The sequence below is a fragment of the Lagenorhynchus albirostris genome, chromosome 9, assembly GCF_949774975.1.
Source record: "Lagenorhynchus albirostris chromosome 9, mLagAlb1.1, whole genome shotgun sequence".
Lineage (NCBI taxonomy): Eukaryota > Metazoa > Chordata > Mammalia > Artiodactyla > Delphinidae > Lagenorhynchus > Lagenorhynchus albirostris.
In genome coordinates, this window is record NC_083103.1 from 45,538,330 (window position 1) to 45,557,814 (window position 19,485).

General features: G+C 45.5%; 1 protein-coding gene across 2 annotated transcripts in view; it reads left to right on the forward strand.

Annotated features, from left to right (window-relative positions):
* SBF2 (SET binding factor 2) overlaps window positions 1-13,556 on the forward strand; it is a 457,881-nt gene extending 444,325 nt beyond the window's left edge. For both annotated transcript variants that reach the window (XM_060159685.1, XM_060159686.1), the window contains 8 exons: window positions 635-761; window positions 2,895-3,022; window positions 4,185-4,418; window positions 5,501-5,605; window positions 7,012-7,205; window positions 7,903-7,990; window positions 10,614-10,745; window positions 11,762-13,556. In XM_060159685.1, the coding sequence (XP_060015668.1) occupies window positions 635-761; window positions 2,895-3,022; window positions 4,185-4,418; window positions 5,501-5,605; window positions 7,012-7,205; window positions 7,903-7,990; window positions 10,614-10,745; window positions 11,762-11,860 (1,107 nt within the window). In that variant the 3' untranslated portion in view covers window positions 11,861-13,556. The remainder of the gene's footprint in view (window positions 1-634; window positions 762-2,894; window positions 3,023-4,184; window positions 4,419-5,500; window positions 5,606-7,011; window positions 7,206-7,902; window positions 7,991-10,613; window positions 10,746-11,761) is intronic.
* Window positions 13,557-19,485: the final 5,929 nt, after the last annotated feature.

The window sequence follows — 19,485 nt, forward strand, 5'->3', positions numbered from 1 at the left end:
ATAAATACTGTATGATCTCACTTATAGGTAGAATCTAAAAAAGCCTTACTCATAGGAACAGAGTAGAACGGTGGTTACCAGGGGCTGGGGGCGGGGGGATGGAGAGATATTTGTCTTCCAGGTATAAGAGGAGTAAGTTCTGGAGATCCAGTGTACACCATGGCGACTATAGTTAACAAATACTGTATTCTATACTTGAAAGTTGCTAAGAGAATAGATCTTAAATGTTCTCACCACCACCAAAAAAAAAGGTAATTGTATGAGGTTATGGAGGTGTTAACTAACCCTCTTGTGATAATCATTTCGCAATAGATATGTGTATTAAATCATCACATTGTACACCTTAAACTTACACAATGTTATATGTCAGTTATATCTCAATAAAGCCGGAAAAAAAGAATGCCTATCTTGTAGTGTTGTTATGGAGATTATATGAGATTACGTTTATAAAAAAAACCCCTAGCATGGTGTCTGTCAAAAGGCTGGTTCCTTTCCGACTTCCACTCATGGTAGGGATTCAGTTGACTGAGTGACCAAATGGTCTCCTGCATATTTCAGGTCAGCACTCAGTGGCATGGCATCCACTTTTTGTTCCATTTGATTCTTATTCTTTTCTTTGCCTTGTGTGTTTCAGGTTCACAACCAGTATCCAACTGAGTTTGAATTCAATCCCTATTACTTAAAGTTCTTGGCTTTCCACTATGTGTCTAATCGCTTTAAAACATTTCTCCTGGATTCAGACTATGAAAGATTAGAGCACGGTACGTGTTTGCATGCCCTTGTTCCATCTTTCTTGTTAGTTTTATGTGTTTTTAATTAAAGACACTAATAAAATAACCACCCCCGAGTGTGGCAAGGCCACTTTAAGGTTTTACTCTACAAACTACGAAAGTAGAATGGACATGAGTGAGTGAGATTATGTGCTGTGTTAGCTCTTAGGGGCTCCAAGTGGTCATCATGTAGCACCTTTGAAAAGTTAAATCTGCTTATTACTATTTTATTATCTCCAAGCAGTATCACTGTTAGTGGAGAAACACTTGATTCATAGTTTTTCCATCCCTGGTACACTCTGGTAGGTAAGCTGCCTGCCCCTGGAAGCAGTCTGTATAGCAGTTACAGCCATGGGCTCTGGAGCAAACAGAATAGTTAAATTTCAACACTGCCAGTTACCAGCCAAGTACTTTGGACAGGTTAGGTACCTCTCTGAGTTTCCTCATCTTTAAAATGAGGATAATAATATCACCCACCCCTTTGGGCCAGGATGATCCCATTAGGAAATATTTGTAAATTTCTTAGCACAGTTGCTAGCACAAAGAACTCAACAAATTTTAGACATCACCATTGTTATTATAATTTTTAATAGCAGTAATAGTTGTAAAGAGTAGATTCTCAAAAGCCAGTCAGCCCCTGTGAAAACGTTTCCCCAAGGGGACTTCTACATTCTTACTTTTGCTGTTTTTATAGTTGGGGGGAAAGGGGGATACACATGAGTATTTTTGTTAAGAAGACAAGTAAAGAAAGAAAATCAGTATATTATATTGACTATTTTCAGTATATTATATATACCTGAATATTCATAAAGAAGACTCTCGTAATGGCTGAAAATATTTACTAATGTTCTCAGTTTAAAATATGAAAGCAAAGAAATACTGCTTTTCAGTGCATGCTATTAAAATTATCTAGCATGATATTTCATACATTTGGTAAAGGAGACAGCACTGATGAGACCATTTCCTTTCCTGTTTGTACTTCCAGACCTCTGTTGACTCATAAAATTGTCATTCCACACATCATAATCAGAAACCTTAATTTTTTAAGCACCCGTGTGTTGGGAAGACATTAAGTAGAGCTGGTTACAGTGGACATTAGAGTCACTTGGAGAACTTTTTTAAATGACTGATGTCTGGGGCCCATCCTCAGAGATTCTGATTTAATGGGTCTGAGGTGAGACCTAGGCACTGGGATTTTTTTTAAGCCCTTTTTTTTTAAATGAGTGGCCAGGGTTGAGAACTACTCTTCTGCACTCTACAGTTGAAAGGTAGAGAAGAAACATTAATTAGTCTTGGGGGCCCCTCATATTATAGGATTTTGTGCAGCCTTGGGTATGAGACCCTCTTTTATGATAAATAAAATGCTTGTTGACTTTTGCCTGAATCTTTTCATTCAAAGCAAGACAGCACTGCTACGAGAGGCACCCTTCCTGGCCTTTTAAAGAAATACTTCCTGCCTCACCCTAACACATCTTCCTCTCTATTAAAAATAAAGTGGGCTCATGTGAGTAACAGATTGACTGTTTGAAAGGTACAAATATAGTACCTGAAGTGCCCCCCCCCAACAAATTCAGCTTTTGTGTTTAAGTCATCCAAGGATACGGACCGCATCCTTCTGACATCCAAAGTCTCCATGACCATGATTTGTGGTATATATAAACTACCAAAGAAAACACTTTAAATAGCTTCATAATAAACAGCCAACAACTTTAAAAAGAAACATAAAATTATGTTTTTAACTGAGTTTCATCAAATCATTTTCCTTCCATTTTCTCTTGAAAAACGTGTAGAATGTCTCCTGGCATGGACCTCTATGAATCTAGATATAGACGCGGGATGTCGATTGGAAGGGAGTCATGCTGTCCTGCTAAATGCTTGGGAAAACTTTATCCCAGGTTTTTCTTCCATTTGGATTTGTTTCCATATAGCTATGAAGTCCATTCCTATCTTTAGCTTTGCAGTCATTTTCTAAGGCTTCTGCACGTGCGCTGCTGTTTCTAGAGCCGTGTGAAATATTCCATTTTTCATCTGCTACATGCGTCATATTTTTAGGCAAACTGTTGATTTATCTGACTTCTGTTTTGCTGATTTTTTTTTTTTTTTTTTTGGCGGGGGGATCTACAGGAACTTTATTTGATGATAAAGGAGACAAGCGTGCCAAAAGAGGAATTTGTATTTGGGAGTGTATCGATAGAATGCACAAGAGGAGTCCCATTTTCTTTAATTATTTATATTCACCAGTGGAAACAGAGGTACAGAAAGAAAGCATTTATGTTTCGTTTTTGGAATATTTTGTGTTAAAGTTTTCCTTACTTTTTGAGCATATATAAGCTGTTTAAGTGTTTTATAAACATTCGACTAGGTTTCATACCAGAAGCTATTTAAAAGTTGATACACTATGGGTTTAGGTTATGATGGAATGGAGACGGATACCAAATTCTTGACCACAAAAATTAGGAGCTGGCCCCCCAACCATAGAAAGGATAACTTCAAGAAAGTCAGAGCAAGTCAACTTTCCCTGGGAAGAAAGAACAAACAAAACTTGAAACCTTAGCAGGCCGTGTAAGCAGAAAAGATTTCCCTAAGTCCATTTGTACCAAAGCCATGGAAGAACCCCTGTGAGAAGCAGGGATGTTTGGAGCCCAGCCCAAGAAGGATGACCTCTCAGGGACAGCCATCCTCTGCCATGCATGTCTGCATGAAATAGGCTCCGCAGTGGAGTAGACCACCTTACTCAGGAGCAAGGAAGGCCTGGCCCTGGGCCCCATGCAGTAGGACCTCACCCTGGCCTTTCTCCAGATGCACCCTTCTCATGAGGTGAGGTGTATGAGAAACCAAGGGTACATGCTTGGATGCCTCTCCTTCATCTAGACCATGCTCTGGCACTTCAAGATTCCTTGCCCAAATTCAAGTTAGTCACCAGACCACTTCCCCAAGCCAGTGAATGTATCCCTAAGCTAAAAGGGCAGCTAAGGAGTAGCTGTTTGGACAGGGAGTAGACAAGAGTTTAGCTGCATGGGCTGGGGTATATACACATGTTCATAAGAGACCCTCAGAATATAGGACAGAGCTGGGTCAAGAGGAGCAGGGCTTTAGGCCAAGAACTGGCAGCTGGGACCAGCTTTCCCAGTGCCACCACTTCCTGGTGTAGAATTCCCAGAAGTCCAAGAATTCTCAATTGGAGCCTGGCCTTCTAGGTCATTAGGAAGTTATATTTGTCAAGGTAGGAGCATAGAACATATTTTATCTAATAGTTATGTTGATGTATAATGTTTAAATATATAGATATATGGTATTTGAACCTCTATTCATACTTTTTCCCTGGACCCTGCAATGTTAGGGGCTGGCCTGCCAGTAAGCTTGGGGCACTTTGGGGTCAAGATGAAACTATATTTCAGAATTTTCTTTATACAGGCCCTGAAGCCCAATGTAAATGTTTCCAGCCTCAAGAAGTGGGATTACTATGTAGAGGAGACCCTTTCCACAGGGCCTTCATATGACTGGACAATGCTGACCCCTAAGCAGTTCCCCTCCGAAGACTCTGAACTGACCAGAGGAGCTGGGCCCCAGAGCCAGAGGAGAACAGTGTGGCCATGCTATGATGATGTCAGCTGTGCTCAGCCCGACGCTCTCACCAGCCTTGTCAGTGTAAGTCAGCCGTGTGTAGACACACTCTTGGGGCACCAGGGGACCTGGAGGCACATGAGGCCTCAGGAACTGAGCTTAGTTAAGACTGGTTCACCAGCTCCTGGACATAGCTCTCCTTACTTTGGGTTAGCACTATAGCTAGCACTACAGGAGCATAAGGACCCCAGATTTGCTCCCATGGATCAGTGGGGAACCAGGCTCAGGTACTGGCAAAGAGTCTCAGTAAAAATGAGCTTTTCAGCGTTAGAAGGAAGCATTCGAGCAAATGGAGCCGTTTGCAGCTTCGCAGCTGTTTCAGCTGGCCAAACAGCCTGAGTCAGGCCTGGGCTATGGCTTTTGTGGGTGCCTTACTTCCTCTGGTCAGAAGTGTGGGTAGCTGATGGCCTGATGGGAGCACTGCCAACCATCTTCTACAAGGAATATTCTGGAGTGAAGCCACCCTGGCAGTAGCTACCCTGATGAGAACAGCAGCCCTGAGGAAAGGGTTTGAGCCCAGATACGGGCCAAACAGTTCCTGAAGAGTCTTCTCCGTCCAGTTTCCTGACCAGGACGAGCGTGCTTCAGTGAAAACACGGTCACAGAGCCTGCCGCTCTGCTCTCCAGCTTCCCTGTCTGAAGGAAACTCCATTCCTTGGGCATTTCTTGGTTCATTTTTTCTACATCTGGTTTGAATCATCAGAGTTGAGGGGTTCCTCTGTCAAGGACAGACTTCTCATATACCTCAGCTATTACAGTTTGGACACCGGCCCAGTGCTTGACCTTTTGCTGTGGCCATCAGATGTCCTATGGGCTGGCCAAGGGTGAAGGTGTTGGGGATATTTATTTCATCTATTTAAGCCATCTCTACGAAAAGGCCCGGTTACAGGTCCTAATAAATCACCTTTGCCACAATGCATCGCACCAGCTAGAGCTCCCACCTCTGTTCCTGGCTTGGGAGGCTTCTGAGGCCCCATGCTTACCATGGTTTTTCACTGCCCTCTGGCCACGCTGTTCATCTAGTACAGAGGGGGTGTGGCTCTGGGAACATCCTGATTTCTATGAAATACTTATCTGTCAGAAAACTCCTTTTAATTACTTTGCAGGAAATTGAAAGACTGGAGCATAAATTGAACCAAACAGCTGAGAAGTGGCAGCAGCTATGGGAACGGGTAACTGTGGACCTTAAAGAAGAGCCCAGAGCAGACCGTGTGAGTTGGCAAAACCCTTTGAAGAGCTACTTCTGAGCTTCTGGAGGGCGCTAGGTCAGGTGGGGCCTCTGCCGCAGGTAATTCAGGAGGTTTATGGCCAAAGGGAGGGTCATGCCCTGAGGGTCCAGGGCAGAAAGCTCCAGGTGACTGGGTACTTCCTGAGTGCCTCACTTTACCACAGTGACAGAACACTTATGTTCCAGGGCCCTGTATCCAGGGGAAATTACTCCTGGTGTAGCGCCTCTGTGGTTTCAGCTGATCTTCTACCACATGAGGGAGGAGGGGAATGCCAAGACCTTATCTGCGCCAGAGAAATAATCAGAGAAAATGAAATGTTTTAAATGAGCAAAATATGCTGCTTTCCGTTGTTCACACCCCCTTTTTGTTTCTGAATTAAGAAACATTTATCGTAAAAATATTTTTAAACCAAATACTCCTGTTTTCTGCTTCTCACAGCCCCTTCACCTGTAGTATGTGGAAGGGCTGTGCTGAGCGCCACCCACACTTTGCATTCTGTTAACCCACAGTGAGGGAGTGGCGTCTCAGCTCAGGCACGCTGGGACAGGCTCAGATCACACAGCTGATATGTGGGGCGGCCACCAGTCAAACCCACATCAGATGGACTCCAAGTGCAACAGAAGGGAAGTTAGGACAGATGAGTGTTCTGAAGAGCACTTCAGGAAAGGAGAGGTCAGCAGGGTCAGATGTCACAGAGGAGTCAAGGAGAAGGGAGTGTAGAAGGAAGCCTCCAATGTGGTAGGAAGGGGTCCTTGGGGTGCCTTCTCCTGCCTTCAGATGGCAACTCAGGAGCTCTTATCAGACAGGCCACAGGTAGGTGGTGTCTTACTGCTTTTTTTCTCAGAAGAATAAAATAGTTTCTTAATTTTTTTTCTGATTATGAAAGTGAGATATGTGTATTCCTTTAAATAAGACAATATACAGAAAGTTATGAAATAGACAGAAATCACCCAAAATTTATAACCTAGAAATAAACCATTATGCCATCAAACTTGTTTTATAATTCTAAACACACATATAAAAGGGATTTACTATACATGCAGTTTTAAAAACCTGCATTTTTTTTTTACTTAATATGTGGTGTACATGGCCTTCAGTTTGTCACTGTTAATGTAAATCAGCATCATTTTTAATGGCTGTCTAGAAGTCCATTGTATGGAAATACCTTTTTTTTTTTTTAAGCAGTCACATAATGATAGACATTTAGGTGGTTTCTAGTTTTCTGCTAGTTTCCTAAAAAACTCCAGGATAAACATCTTTTTATATATATTTTACATATACATATATATGGTCCAGTTTTTTCCTTGAGGTAAATTTTTAGAAGTGAAATTATCGGATCAGTTGCTTAAAGTCTTCGGAAAGCTTTCCTAGCTCCTGTTCTTTTTCAGCCCCAGAGACACCCTTTGGGCTCCCCAGGAATTGTGTCTACCAACCTCCCTTCCTATCAGAAGAGGTCTCTGCTGCATCTCCCAGACAGCAGCATGGGGGAGGAACAGAACGCCAGCATCTCCCCATCCAACGGAGTGGACCGGAGAGCAGCCACGCTGTACAGCCAGTACACGTCCAAGAATGATGAAAACAGGTTGACGTTGCTAAGCCCTCCCGGGTGTACTGAAAAAGCTCTCCCCACCCTGCCCTCGGCCACACCGCAGGCCCTTAATAAGCTAGGCCTGTGCCGTGCCGCCTTCTGTAAACTTAAAACGGATCCGCTTTAATCCTTTGTCTCTGTTTTAAATGTGTTAGATGGTTCTTGGAAGAGGAAAAGTCAAAATTACAACTAAAATAATGCCAAGAGGTTGTAGTTATTTGTGGCGGGTCCTGATTGCTATTGTCTCATGTCTGCCAGATCTCTTGAGGGACTGTGTGTTAGTGAGCACGTTTTCAGGGGCAGACTTCAGCAATCCAGCGCATGCTAGCTCCAGCAGAGAGGAATTTACTCACATAAATTGGGAAGGCCAAGGATGTGCCAGTTTCTCACACAGCATCTTGAGGCTTCTGTTGTTTGCCAGCTCTGCTTTCTCCCATGGGCTGCATCTACCCAACATGGTATCAAAAACGGCTACTGAGAGCTCCAAACCTCTCACGTTTGGTAATTCCAGCAGAAAGAGGCAGCCTTTCCCCAAAGGTCTAATAGAAAAATTCTAGGGGGAGCTCTGATGGATCTTTTTTGGATCATCTGGGGGAAATAGAGGCTTGACCAACAAAAACAACAGATATCCCCTTTACAGCACTTTTTAAATGAAAAATCAAATTAACTGCTATGTCATCATTATTTCTAGGTCCTTTGAGGGAACGCTCTACAAAAGAGGGGCTTTGCTGAAAGGTTGGAAGCCCCGCTGGTTCGTTTTGGATGTAACAAAACATCAGGTAATAAATACCATCACAGCCTATAGAAATCACTTCTCCCTAGGCTAGGCTCAGTCCCCGGCTGTTGTGTGACTCTCAGCAGAAAGGCACAGCCTTCATGTACAGAATGCTTTCCTAAGGCCTCTCATATGCTCCTGAGGCTCCTCCATGGACCCAGTGAGGAGCAGTAGTCCTGAGACTGAGTGCAGCAGCCTTCTGAGAGAGTGCAGGTGTGTGCAGGCAGAGGCAGTGACTGCTGAGCCCAGAGTATCAAGAGCAATAGAACTCTGCTTCTTAATGCTCATGTTATCTCCTGCTACCTGCTCTTAAAACCCAGGCCACGAGAGGACCTGAGGTTTTCAGCTTGTTGCATACCACATGCACATACAGAACCCATGCCTATGAATACTCCCCAGAAGACAGATGACCTTCATCTTTGCAGCATAACACATCCATTCAAAATCGAGGGTGTTCATGTATTCAACAAACATTTGTTGAACACTTTACCTGTGCCCATCACTGTACTTGGTACTAAAGAAGGCATCATTATCCCTCAGAGGTGACAGCAACAGAGGATGGAGGGAGCCCTGAAATAGGCAGAAGGGGATGTGCCCACCCAAGCCTGAAATCCACAGTGGGCAAGTACTAGACTGGCCCTCCCAGACCACGCTGGGAAGCCTTTTCCCCACTGCTAGGTCCTTTGCTGTGGCTGTAGCACCCCGCACAATCCTGAGTGTCAGAATCTTTGCTCCAGTGATCTTGGTTGGGGTGGAGCCCAGCCCTTCCGCACCCTTCACTAGTGAGAGTCGCATGGCCTCCTACGTTCTGACCACAGACCTCACTGTACCTTGGACCTGACCAGTCAGCCTTGAGCAGCTTCTCAATGCATTTATGTCCAACATGGAGTCTGTTCAGAAAGATACGGACTGTTAGGCCAGTACAGTGCTCTTGTTGGACCTGCACCTAGATGACTCCTGACAGATGAATACTTTGCATGGGGACCCCCTTTCCCTCTGCTCAAGGAGTTTCATAAAGGTTACACAGAATCTTTGTGGAAGAATATAGAGAAGTTTTTACAGATATGCAATGGAAGCCCTTTTTAGGGGGCTGGACTTTAAACAACATTGTCTCTGAAACCATAGAGCCTACACTGTGTAGAAAAGTTTCATTAAATCACTAAATATAACAGGAGAATGTCATAATTTTTCTATAAGTTACAATTACATCAAATTATATTTGCATTCTTGCCAGTCTTTTAGATTTCTTTAACACAAAAGGTATATGGTTTTTCTGTTTAGTCCTACTCATACTATGCCTGAATGGAGAGGCAGAGAAGAGTCTGAGGCCAGAACCACAGAGACGGAGGCGCCACACACATTCCTGCCATGTAGATTATAGAGAGTGAGGTCCAGACTAATTTAGAGTGATGTCCAGTCCTTACACACAGTAACCACTCAATCAAATGTTGAGCTATTTATTGTTTTTCAAAAGTCACTTTATATCTACATGCTATTTGGAAACTTGCTTTTTAAACATAAGATAGCTTGGGGCTTCCCTGGTGGCGCAGTGGTTGGGAGTCTGCCTGCTGATGCAGGGGACGCGGGTTCGTGCCCCGGTTCGGGAGGATCCCGCATGCCGCGGAGTGGCTGGGCCCGTGGGCCATGGCCACTGGGCCTGCGCGTCCAGAGCCTGTGCTCTGCAACGGGAGAGGCCACGGCAGTGAGAGGCCCGCGTACCGCATAAATAAATAAATAAATAAATAAATAAAGATAGCTTGGACATATTTTCCTACCAGTTCATAATAATCTTAACATTTTTGAAATGTTGTATAGAATTCCATATTATTGATGTACCATCATTTAATTAACCAACACCATATTGACAGATACCTTTTCAGTTGTTAGCTAATAAAATAAAGGCAGTGCTGAAGGAAACCTCTTTATAGGTGTGTCTTTGCATGCTTGTGGGAGGGTTTCTGTAGGATAAATTTCTAGAGGTGGGAAAGGTGTATCAATAGGTATAAACATTTTAAATTTTAGTTCATATTGCCAAATTGTCCTCTAAAAGGCTTCTGACTAATTATATCCCCACTAACAGTGTTTGAGAATACCTAGTGCCTTCCATTCAGCCTGAATATTGTCAGCCATTTTAATATTTCTTAATCTAAGTGAAAAGTGAAATCTCATTGATTTCATTTACTTTTCTTTGATCAGTTAGGTTGTTCATCTTCTCAGATGTTTATAGGTCACTCACATTTCTTCTGTGACTTGCCTGTTGAAATCCTTTGACCATTTTTCTATTAGGTTGTTTATCTTTTTCTTCTCAATTCTAGGAATTCGGTATATATTCTAAACATTAACCCTTTTTTATATGTTACATGTATATATATATTTTTACAGTTGTTAGTTGACTTTTTCTATGTGTAATACACTTATTTGTTCAAATTTCAAAAAATATGTCTTTTTCTGCCTTTCTCCCAGCTGTCTAATTCCTCTTCCTAGAAGCAACCAGCGTTTTTAACTTCTTGTCTATTCTTCCAGGCATAGTTTAGCAAGATGTGGGAAAGTATTCAAATACATTTTGAAAAGCCATGCTGTTTTCCCTTTCTGTGTCTCTTATATCCCATGTATCTTTTTGGTTCCAGCTGCGATACTATGACTCGGGTGAGGACACAAGCTGTAAAGGCCACATTGATCTGGCTGAGGTAGAAATGGTCATCCCTGCTGGCCCCAGCATGGGAGCCCCAAAGCACACGAGTGACAAGGCTTTCTTTGATGTAAGTCGATCTTGCCTTTTCCTGGCTCTATTTGCACATGATCCCTTACAATCCATCCACCTCCAAGAATCATGGGGCCTCAGAGCAATTGGTGGTAACTGCACATGGGTCACAGACCCACCCCGGCTGTGGGAATTGCTACAGAGCTTGAACCCAGCACTCTTCATCCCCAAACCTGACCTCTCCCTGCTGTCCACATGTCTCAGAAAGGCTGCACATCGCTTTGCACAAAAGACTCCTTTAAAAGGGATCCAGCTACACGTGGAAGCAGATGAACGCCTTGTTAAATATTGTTAGTTATTCACTCACCACCTACTGTCAAGAACAGATATTACTTCCCTTTGTATCCATTGATCTTCATGCTTGATCATCCACAAAAAAACATCCTTAGTCACACATGATGACTGTCTGCCCTAACATCTTCAGCAGTCCTTAGGTGGGCCTTGGGGCATTTTATGGGCCACATGATAGGGGACTTATCTAATCCCCAGAGCCAAGCAGGACTACATATGGAACACAGGTCATACTCTAGGGCCCTGCTCAGCCTATGAAGCCATTTCCCTGACTCTGGGCTGCCAGTGTGGCCCCAACTGAAGACTTAGAGAAGGGGATGGAAAGGGGACATGAAAGCCAACCCCATCGTGGTGTGGATGAAGCTCGGCCTTCCTGGCGCCTGTGCTGCACTGGTGCAGTGCGTGGGCGGGGCCAGAGACTCCAGCCATTCCTGACCCTCTTCCTCAGTCAGGGAAGGCCCCAGGAAGATGCAAAGTCAGGCTTTCCTAGTGTGTCTCTCTTCTCTGCCAGGCCCTTCTGTTGACATCCCCCTTGACTTTCGGGGCCAGGAAAGTATAATGACTCTAAAGGCAATGACAGTATGATAGTGGGAGACAGAGAAAATAACAGAGGTTCTGGGGCAGAATGGAAAGGAAAGGTCACAGGGATTTATTTGCACACTTGCCCAAAGCCATAGACTAGCCCTGCCCTTCATCTCTGGTTCTCTTCATTTGATTTTATAGCTCAAGACCAGCAAACGTGTGTATAACTTCTGTGCCCAGGATGGACAGAGTGCCCAGCAGTGGATGGACAGGATCCAGAGCTGTATATCTGACGCCTGATGCCCATGGTCAACCCAAACAGAAGAGGGAGGAGGGGCTTGTGCTGCCAGATAGGAAAAAAGTGTGTGAGTCCTTGAGGAGCTGACAGCTTCCTGCTGGTTCTGATGAGTCATCCTAGGGCCTAAGGTTCTCCTACCCAGACTTAACCCATTCCCCTCTTTTAGCAGTTGCTAAGCCTGCTTAGCCTGAGTGGGTGTGTTACACAGGTCTGTCAAGAGCCCTAGGCCCTCCCTGTATCTTGCACTAGGTTGTTCTAACAGGGTCTTCATGGTTAGGGATCAGAAGAATGCTTCCTGAGCCGACCGTCATCCATCCCCTAGGCAAAGTGGCTGCCACCTACCTGGGTCCTTCTTCATGAAAGATACATAGATCCTTTTTGTTCTCCAAGGTCCTAATATCCTTGGAGAGCTTTCTGACAAGCAAAAATCAAAATCCTCCAAGACTATCTTCCATTCTGCATAGACTAGGTTTCCCATCAAAGGCTCCTATTCTTACTACCTGACCTTAGAGATGCTCAGTTCTCTGGTGCTGTCAGAGGTGCTTCTGTGATACCTGCTCGACCATTGGGGTTCACAGCAAGACCATCAGTGCTCAGTGGCAGGCAAAGGGGGGCACACAAGATTATCCTGATGCAAAAAGATTGTCCAGAGAATGATGCAGTAATCACCAGGCCAATGCAGGAAAATACTGCTTCCAAAACACTGAATTTTCTAGGCCAAAGGTGCCCTGAGGATGCAGGACTTTGTGCTCCCATGTATTCTTCTGCTCCCTGACGGCTTCTTACACAAAATAACATGCAAAAAGCTGAATGCACTAACTCACAAAACAGACACTTGCACTGAACTAATAACGTGGAGATGTTTGAGAGACAGAAGCCAGCTGTTTATGACCACACGACCCCTATGACAAGGGCTGTGTAAACCGAGGTCGCACTGTGGCGTGACTGGATACCCAAACGGCACCTCTGCACATGAACAGTAGGGACTTGTTTGGTCTTTAGGTTTTCTTTACTTCTGATAGCCTGTGTTTGTTCAGCTTAAGACACCAGGAATACTGTTTCTCATGGCACACAGGAACAGCTTTTCTGCAACGGCCGCTGCGGTTGGCTGGAGTCGTAGGTAGCTAGATCATTACATTTGTTTTGAAATGTTAATATGTTAAATACCAAACTAATATTTCAAAAATATGTATATATGAGTTCTTATATCCTTTTCAGATAGTCTGCTTATAATTTAATATAAAATTAACTGATTCATTCATAAAATTTCAGTAGTGAAATGGTTCCCTTTTTAAAAAGCCGCTTTGTAGATTAAAAATAAATCAGATTTTCAAATTTAAAATTATATACACACTAGAAAATAGAATTGTGTTAATATATAAGAAATTGGGGGATGATAAGAATGAAGGATTTTTCTATCATTTTCATTTTATAAATTGCCACCTGTGAAAATGGTTTTTGCACATTATTTGTATTTTTCTTTGTATATGAAATAATTTTTTGTACTCTGTAAAATATGGAGCCCGTTGTACCCTCAGCTATTTGAGACTTTACACAGTGCTTCTTTTGTAACTGGATTCTTGTAACTTTCATGAAGGCGCTACATGCCTTGCATTCACTAACCACCTTGAATTAAATTTATTTCTTAAGAAGAACCATCCCTCATTTACTGAAATAAAGTTCACTGTGCATTGCTTAGCACTCAGAAGGCAACATTTATGATTCATACGTGGGGCTAAAAGTTCAAGGGTAAAATGCAGCATAACCCATTTCTTGCCTTGGTTCTCTTAATGTCATCACTGCCCTTTGCTCAGGAAGTAACCAGAGACACTGGACAGGCTGGCCTGAGCTTCTGGGTTCTGGACGCACTGCTGCAGAGTTTAGGTGAGAGACGTGAGGCCGCCACTCCCACCCTGAGCCCCTGGTGAGCTGTGTGAAGTTGGTTAAGTGCTTCACCTCTTCCCGGTCGCAGTCCCACCACCTGTGGCACATGGCAATTTGTGAGAACTTTAGGCAGGAGAAATTTAACTCTAGTTTGGAAGGAGGTTTTTCTGCTTCAGGAAATAGTTAAACAGCACAGATGAAGGATCAGTGCTTTCAGTTCTGGACAACAGTTCCTCTAGATAAGCCCTTGGAGTTTACCTTGGGGACTCTAACTACATCTCGAATGGAGCCATCAGAATGCAGGTTCTCCTCAGGGCTGAACCTCTAAGTCTTGACATCCAGGAGCCCTCCCTGAGGGGGACCCCCAGGGTGAGGCAGTGGCATCCCCCTCTTAAGCCTTCAGATTTCCTCAGTCTAGAGGGCTCATGCGACCCAGGCCAGGGCCCTCAGGCCTTCATTAGCCCCAGGCCTCTCTTCTGAATGGCTGGCCCTGGGACCTGCCATTCTCTCCTACTGTGTCCCTGACATTCAGTAAGGAGGGAAGCAACTGGGACTGGGAGTTGAGCACAAGTGTCAGGACGCCCTTCATTCCGCCCATCTTAGCTGTGACGGGGAGAAGGGCACTAGGTTCCAAGGAAGAAGGACTGGGGCCTGGTGCCCCTGCCCCCGCGGCTCCTGTGACAAAGCCTTTCTCCTCCGGGCTCTTGAAAGATGCAGACCCGAGGGAGCACATGAGCGCAAGCCCCACTCCCCAACACCTTCAGCCCAGGTTCTTTATTCTTACCTCCCAAACCCTCCGCCCAGTGGCCTCACTCCAGAGCCAGAGCGTTAACTGTTAATGGTACGGCTGGTTTGCTTCTCAGTGAAAATTGACATTTATAGATATTTCACTAGGAGTTCTTTTAAGAGTTGTTAAGTAACCCCATTATCTCATAAAGAACTTCTGAATAATCTCAAGATTTTAGGCTGATAACCAGGAAATGCCCTCAGCTACGGCAACCAGCAACCAGAGCTATGAAATAAGCCAAAAATAAAGCAGTGCTGATGAAGAGATAGGGCTTGGAGCAGCACTGCAAATAGACACATAATGCAAGCCACTTGTGTATCTTTTTTAAAAAGTAAAAAGAAATAGAGGGACTTCCCTGGTGGCGCAGTGAATAAGACTCCGTGCTCCCAATGAAGGGGGCCCGGGTTCCATCCCTGGTCAGGGAACTAGATCCCACATTCCACGACTAAGAGTTCCCATGCCACAACTAAGAGTTCCCATGCCACAACTAAGGAGCCCACATGCCGCAACTAAGGAGCCTGCCTGCCACAACTAAGGAGCCTGCCTGCCGCAACTAAGACCCAGTGCAACCAAATAAATACGTAAAACTGTTTAAAAAAAAAGAAGTAGATGAAGTTAATTTTATAACATTTTATCTTATTTTCAATAATATATTTACGATAATCTATCAAAAACACTTTTTCAACATGTAATCAGTATAAAAAATTATTAATGAAATATTTTATAGTCTTCGTTCATACTGAGTCCTCAAAATCCAGTGTGTATTTTGCACTTACAGCGCATCTCAGTTTGGACCACTGTGTTATCTTTTTTCCGACACCACTTATGAAATGCGTGTCATTTTCCCACTCCATTCTCCAGTTCTCCCACACCAGCTGGGTGTCCAGCAGCGCACCCAGTTCTGATACATCCTCCCCAGAGTCAGCACAGACCCCACAGTTAAAGGCTCGGTCCCATAAGACTGCCCCCCTTCAGAGGCCAGTTGCAAGTCCCAGGGGCCATGAAGAACGCACAGAACTCAGGAAAATACTTTGCTTATGTTTACTGGTTTGGCGTAAGGGAAACAACAGCAGCCGCGTGGAAGAGACGTGTGGGGCCAGGCTCGGGAGCAGTGAGTGGCGTGCCGCCCTCCCCGCACTTCCGTGTGGTTGCCAACTGGGAAGCTCTCTGGATCTTGTTCAGGATGTTTCCATAACCCACTCTCCAGCCCCCCTAGAGGCTGTAGCTTCCCACTCTATTCACACGTTTCTCCTTCTGGTAACCAGTCCTCATCCTAAAGCTATCTAGGGGCGCCAGCCTGAGTCACTGCATTCACATAAACACACGTGTGGTCAAAGGGACTCATTATGAATAACAAAGGCACTCCTTTCACTCAGGAAATTCTAAATGTTTTAGCAACTCTGTACCGCAAACCCAGGACAAAGACCCCCCCCCAAAAAACTTTGTTTTTTATTATACCACAACTAGCCACATTCCAGTGCTACCATGCTAGGCAATGCAGATATAGAGCAAGTGGCCTGCTCACAGCAGAGCCAAAGTGGAAAGAGCTAGGAGGCGAGAGACCCGGGTGCTGGCTCTGTTCTAATTCACTATATGACGCTGAACCTTCGCCTTAGCTCTGCAGGCTTTGACCTATAAAATGAAGGACCCAGATCTGCGATTTTGTGATTCCAACGGTTCACCTTTGCAATGACTGAGATTCCAAACTGAGATTTAAAGGATTTGCTGAACAAGACCAAATCATCTATAAATCAATGCTTCTTAAATTATAGTGCGTGTATGAATCACCTTGTTAAAATAAAGATTCTGATTCAGTAGGTTTGAGAAGGGGCTTGACATTCCGTATGTCTAATAAGCTCCCAGGTGACGCTGAGGCTGCTGGTCCAGAACCCTGCTTGGGGAGGCAGGTGTGTTAGCCCCAGTCCTCTGAGAAGCAGGCCCGGAATGGAAAGGAAAGCGGGGGAGGCTGGGAGGGCCAGGAGACCTGGGTGCAGGTGTGACCTTGTGAAAGACAAAGGGAAGGGAGGGAGGAGGAAAAGTTGGGTGGGAGACTTAGACTGTGGAGCAGTTCCAAGGAAGCCTGGCGAGACAGGTGAGAAGTCCTCAGGAATCGTCAGAGGAACCCCACACCTCCCAAGGGCGGGCCTGCCTGGGAGCCCTGCCCCGCTTAGTCATCAGCAGGCAGCAGCCAGGGAAGCAAACACAGTAGTAGATTCCAGAAAGCACAGCTGGGGCAGACAGTCACGCACAGTCCCTGCAGTCAGAGACCTGGGGGAGTCTTCCCACGGCGGTTGCAGTCCACCCCTTGTGGCCAGGTTCAGAGAGCAGTTCCTCCCTGTTTCCCTTGGGCCTCTCTTTCTAAGGGAGACTCAGGAGAGAAAGAGGGGAGTCGGAGGGCTAACTACCCTGTCATGGAGTTCATCTCACGCTCTGCCTCCCCCACTCTCCATTTTGAATTCCCCTCACTCTCAACAACCTCAGCTTGCCTGGTGATGTGACCAAAACCTTCGATGGGGGAGGAGGGACCTGAATACTTGGTAATTAGACCTGTCTCAGGTCAGGGCTGCTGCACGGGTCGTTTCTCAGTTACAGTGGGGATTACTTGGAGGCAGCTAGAAGATCACCCAGCACACACCTTCCTTCCTGCCCACATGGTGTAGAAGCAGCCCTGCCTTCTGCTGATCAGGGTCAAGGATCCCTGCTGGTTCCTGGACATAGGAGTTCTAAGCGCCCTGGTGGCAGCCATGAACTATAGTGCAAGAGGACCTTTGCTGTGTCCCTGGCCAAATGCTAAGCTGAGTGGAATTCCACACCTTTGGATCCAGCCTTCTGTAAGTCCCTGGGCAGTGGTGCTGAGGCTCTGTGGTCAGGAAAGGGAAACCCAGAAGAGTTCTCTATCCCTGTGAAGATGAACCACTGGCCCTTCCAGGATGGAAAGGGCCTGATGTAGCGGACTTGCCCCAGGTGGGAATGGTGCCACGTGAGGGCTCAGCATAGGTCTCTGCTGCTGGCGGGCTGGACACTGAGGGGCGGCAGTGCCTAGAATGGCCTTGGTATGTGGGAGTCTGTGCTTTGGGGCCCACGTTAGCCTTTGCATGGCTTCTGCCTCTGCCATTGTGGCCACTCCACTTATGCTCATCGTGCTGGTTCTATGTAGCCAATGATAAGGACCAGCTAGCATCAACCGTCCAGGTCATTTTGTTTACTTGCTTAAATTCACTGCCTTAATGTGTTGGGTACTTTCTAATGGGCATTAACACGTGGCCCTAAAATCTTCATGTTTTCTGCCGTATGTCCATCCGCTTGTCTCTACCCCACATCTCCTTGTCCCCAGTCTTCTCATCCTTTTCCTTCCAGGCCCCTGACCAAACAGGCCATTTGGCCATTGTCCAAGAGCGTGTGTGTCTTCTCACTACCTTGGGCCACTTTTTGTACACGAAGTACATGACCAAGTCCTCTGCTCACAGCCCTACCCGGTGGGAATATTTTCCATTTCCCTTTACACCCTGTCACGCAGCCACTGTCCATCTTCAGTTTGTACCCATGTACCACATCAACCCATCCATAAACCAGGCTCAGGCTTTTTCCTCCTCTTTCAGCTGGTTGTACAGGACCCTCCATGTGGCCATAGGTACCAGCCAGGGGACAGGCACTGGCTATGTCCTCATGCGGTTTACTGGTGCCCTCTGGCCCCGCTCAGGCTCAACCCCAGAGGCAGCAATTCCATCTTATGAATATTCTACTGCCAGGCCCATCTGACTCTGAATTGATGCGTCCAACAGACCCCAACTCAGAATGGGCAGTTTCAGATGCCCCATATGGTGTGCCCTGGTCAAATGTTCCAGAGCTTAGGAACCAGAGCCTAGTAACGTGCCAGGAACTGTTTCTCAACAGGTGTGTGATCCTGTTGCCGATCGCATAGCCTTGCTGTGGAATCCCAGGGGCCTGCCCTGTGACTCTCCCACTGGGGCTTCTCACAAGCTTCATACTACATCTTTTCCCTTTCCCACAGCTGACACTTCCAACACCAGAGACTGCCAAATGATATGACCCAAGTGGCAGGACTGCTTGCACTGCAGCCTGGACCTTCTGCAGTGCCTGTTCCTTTTATGGGATCCACCTACACCCAGCAGCCTTCCATGTCACCAATATGCTGTCTCAAACCCCAAACAGGGGTACCAGGCACCGTGCTGTCTTCACCATTGTGAAAGAGACAAGATGTAGCAATTTCTTTTACTTGGGAGGGGATATCCTGGCATACCCCTGGCCACTGAACCCCTTACAAACTTCACGAAGTGAAGTGGCAGGTCCTTGAGTCTTCATAGGTTTATATGCCACACTCTGAACTGCATGTGGTCTCGCCAGGCTTCCAGCACAGAGGCACCTCTTACTCATCCTGTCTCATCACCATGGTGTCATTGATGTAGTGGATCACCGTGGTACTCACGCGGCCCTGATCTCTGGGGATTATATTATGACAAAGGGCATATTACCACAAAGGGATTATACTATGACAAGCGTAGCCTTGAGGCAAAACTGTAAATGAATATTGTTGTTCAGCCCACGTGAGTGTGAGCTGTTTCTGATCCTCTTTTCAAACTGGAGTGGAAAAAGAACACATTTGCCAAATGACCGCAAACCACATACCTAAGCCCTTATTAATCTGCTCTAGCAATGATTCCACATCTGACACAGCAGCTGCAAACAGGGCTATCACTTGGTTAAGCCTGAGACAGTCTGCAGTCTTCCTCCTGGATCTGTCGATTTCTGCAAAGGTCGGACTGGTGAATTAAATGAGAAATGGTAGGACCACCACCCATTCGTCCTTTAAGTGGTTAATGGTGGCATTCGTTTCTGCCATAACCCCTAGGATGAGATGTTATTTTTTATTTACTACCTTGAGCAGGGTGAGGGAGTGAGAAGGCAGTTTCAGAAGTTTCCACTTGGCCTTCTCTA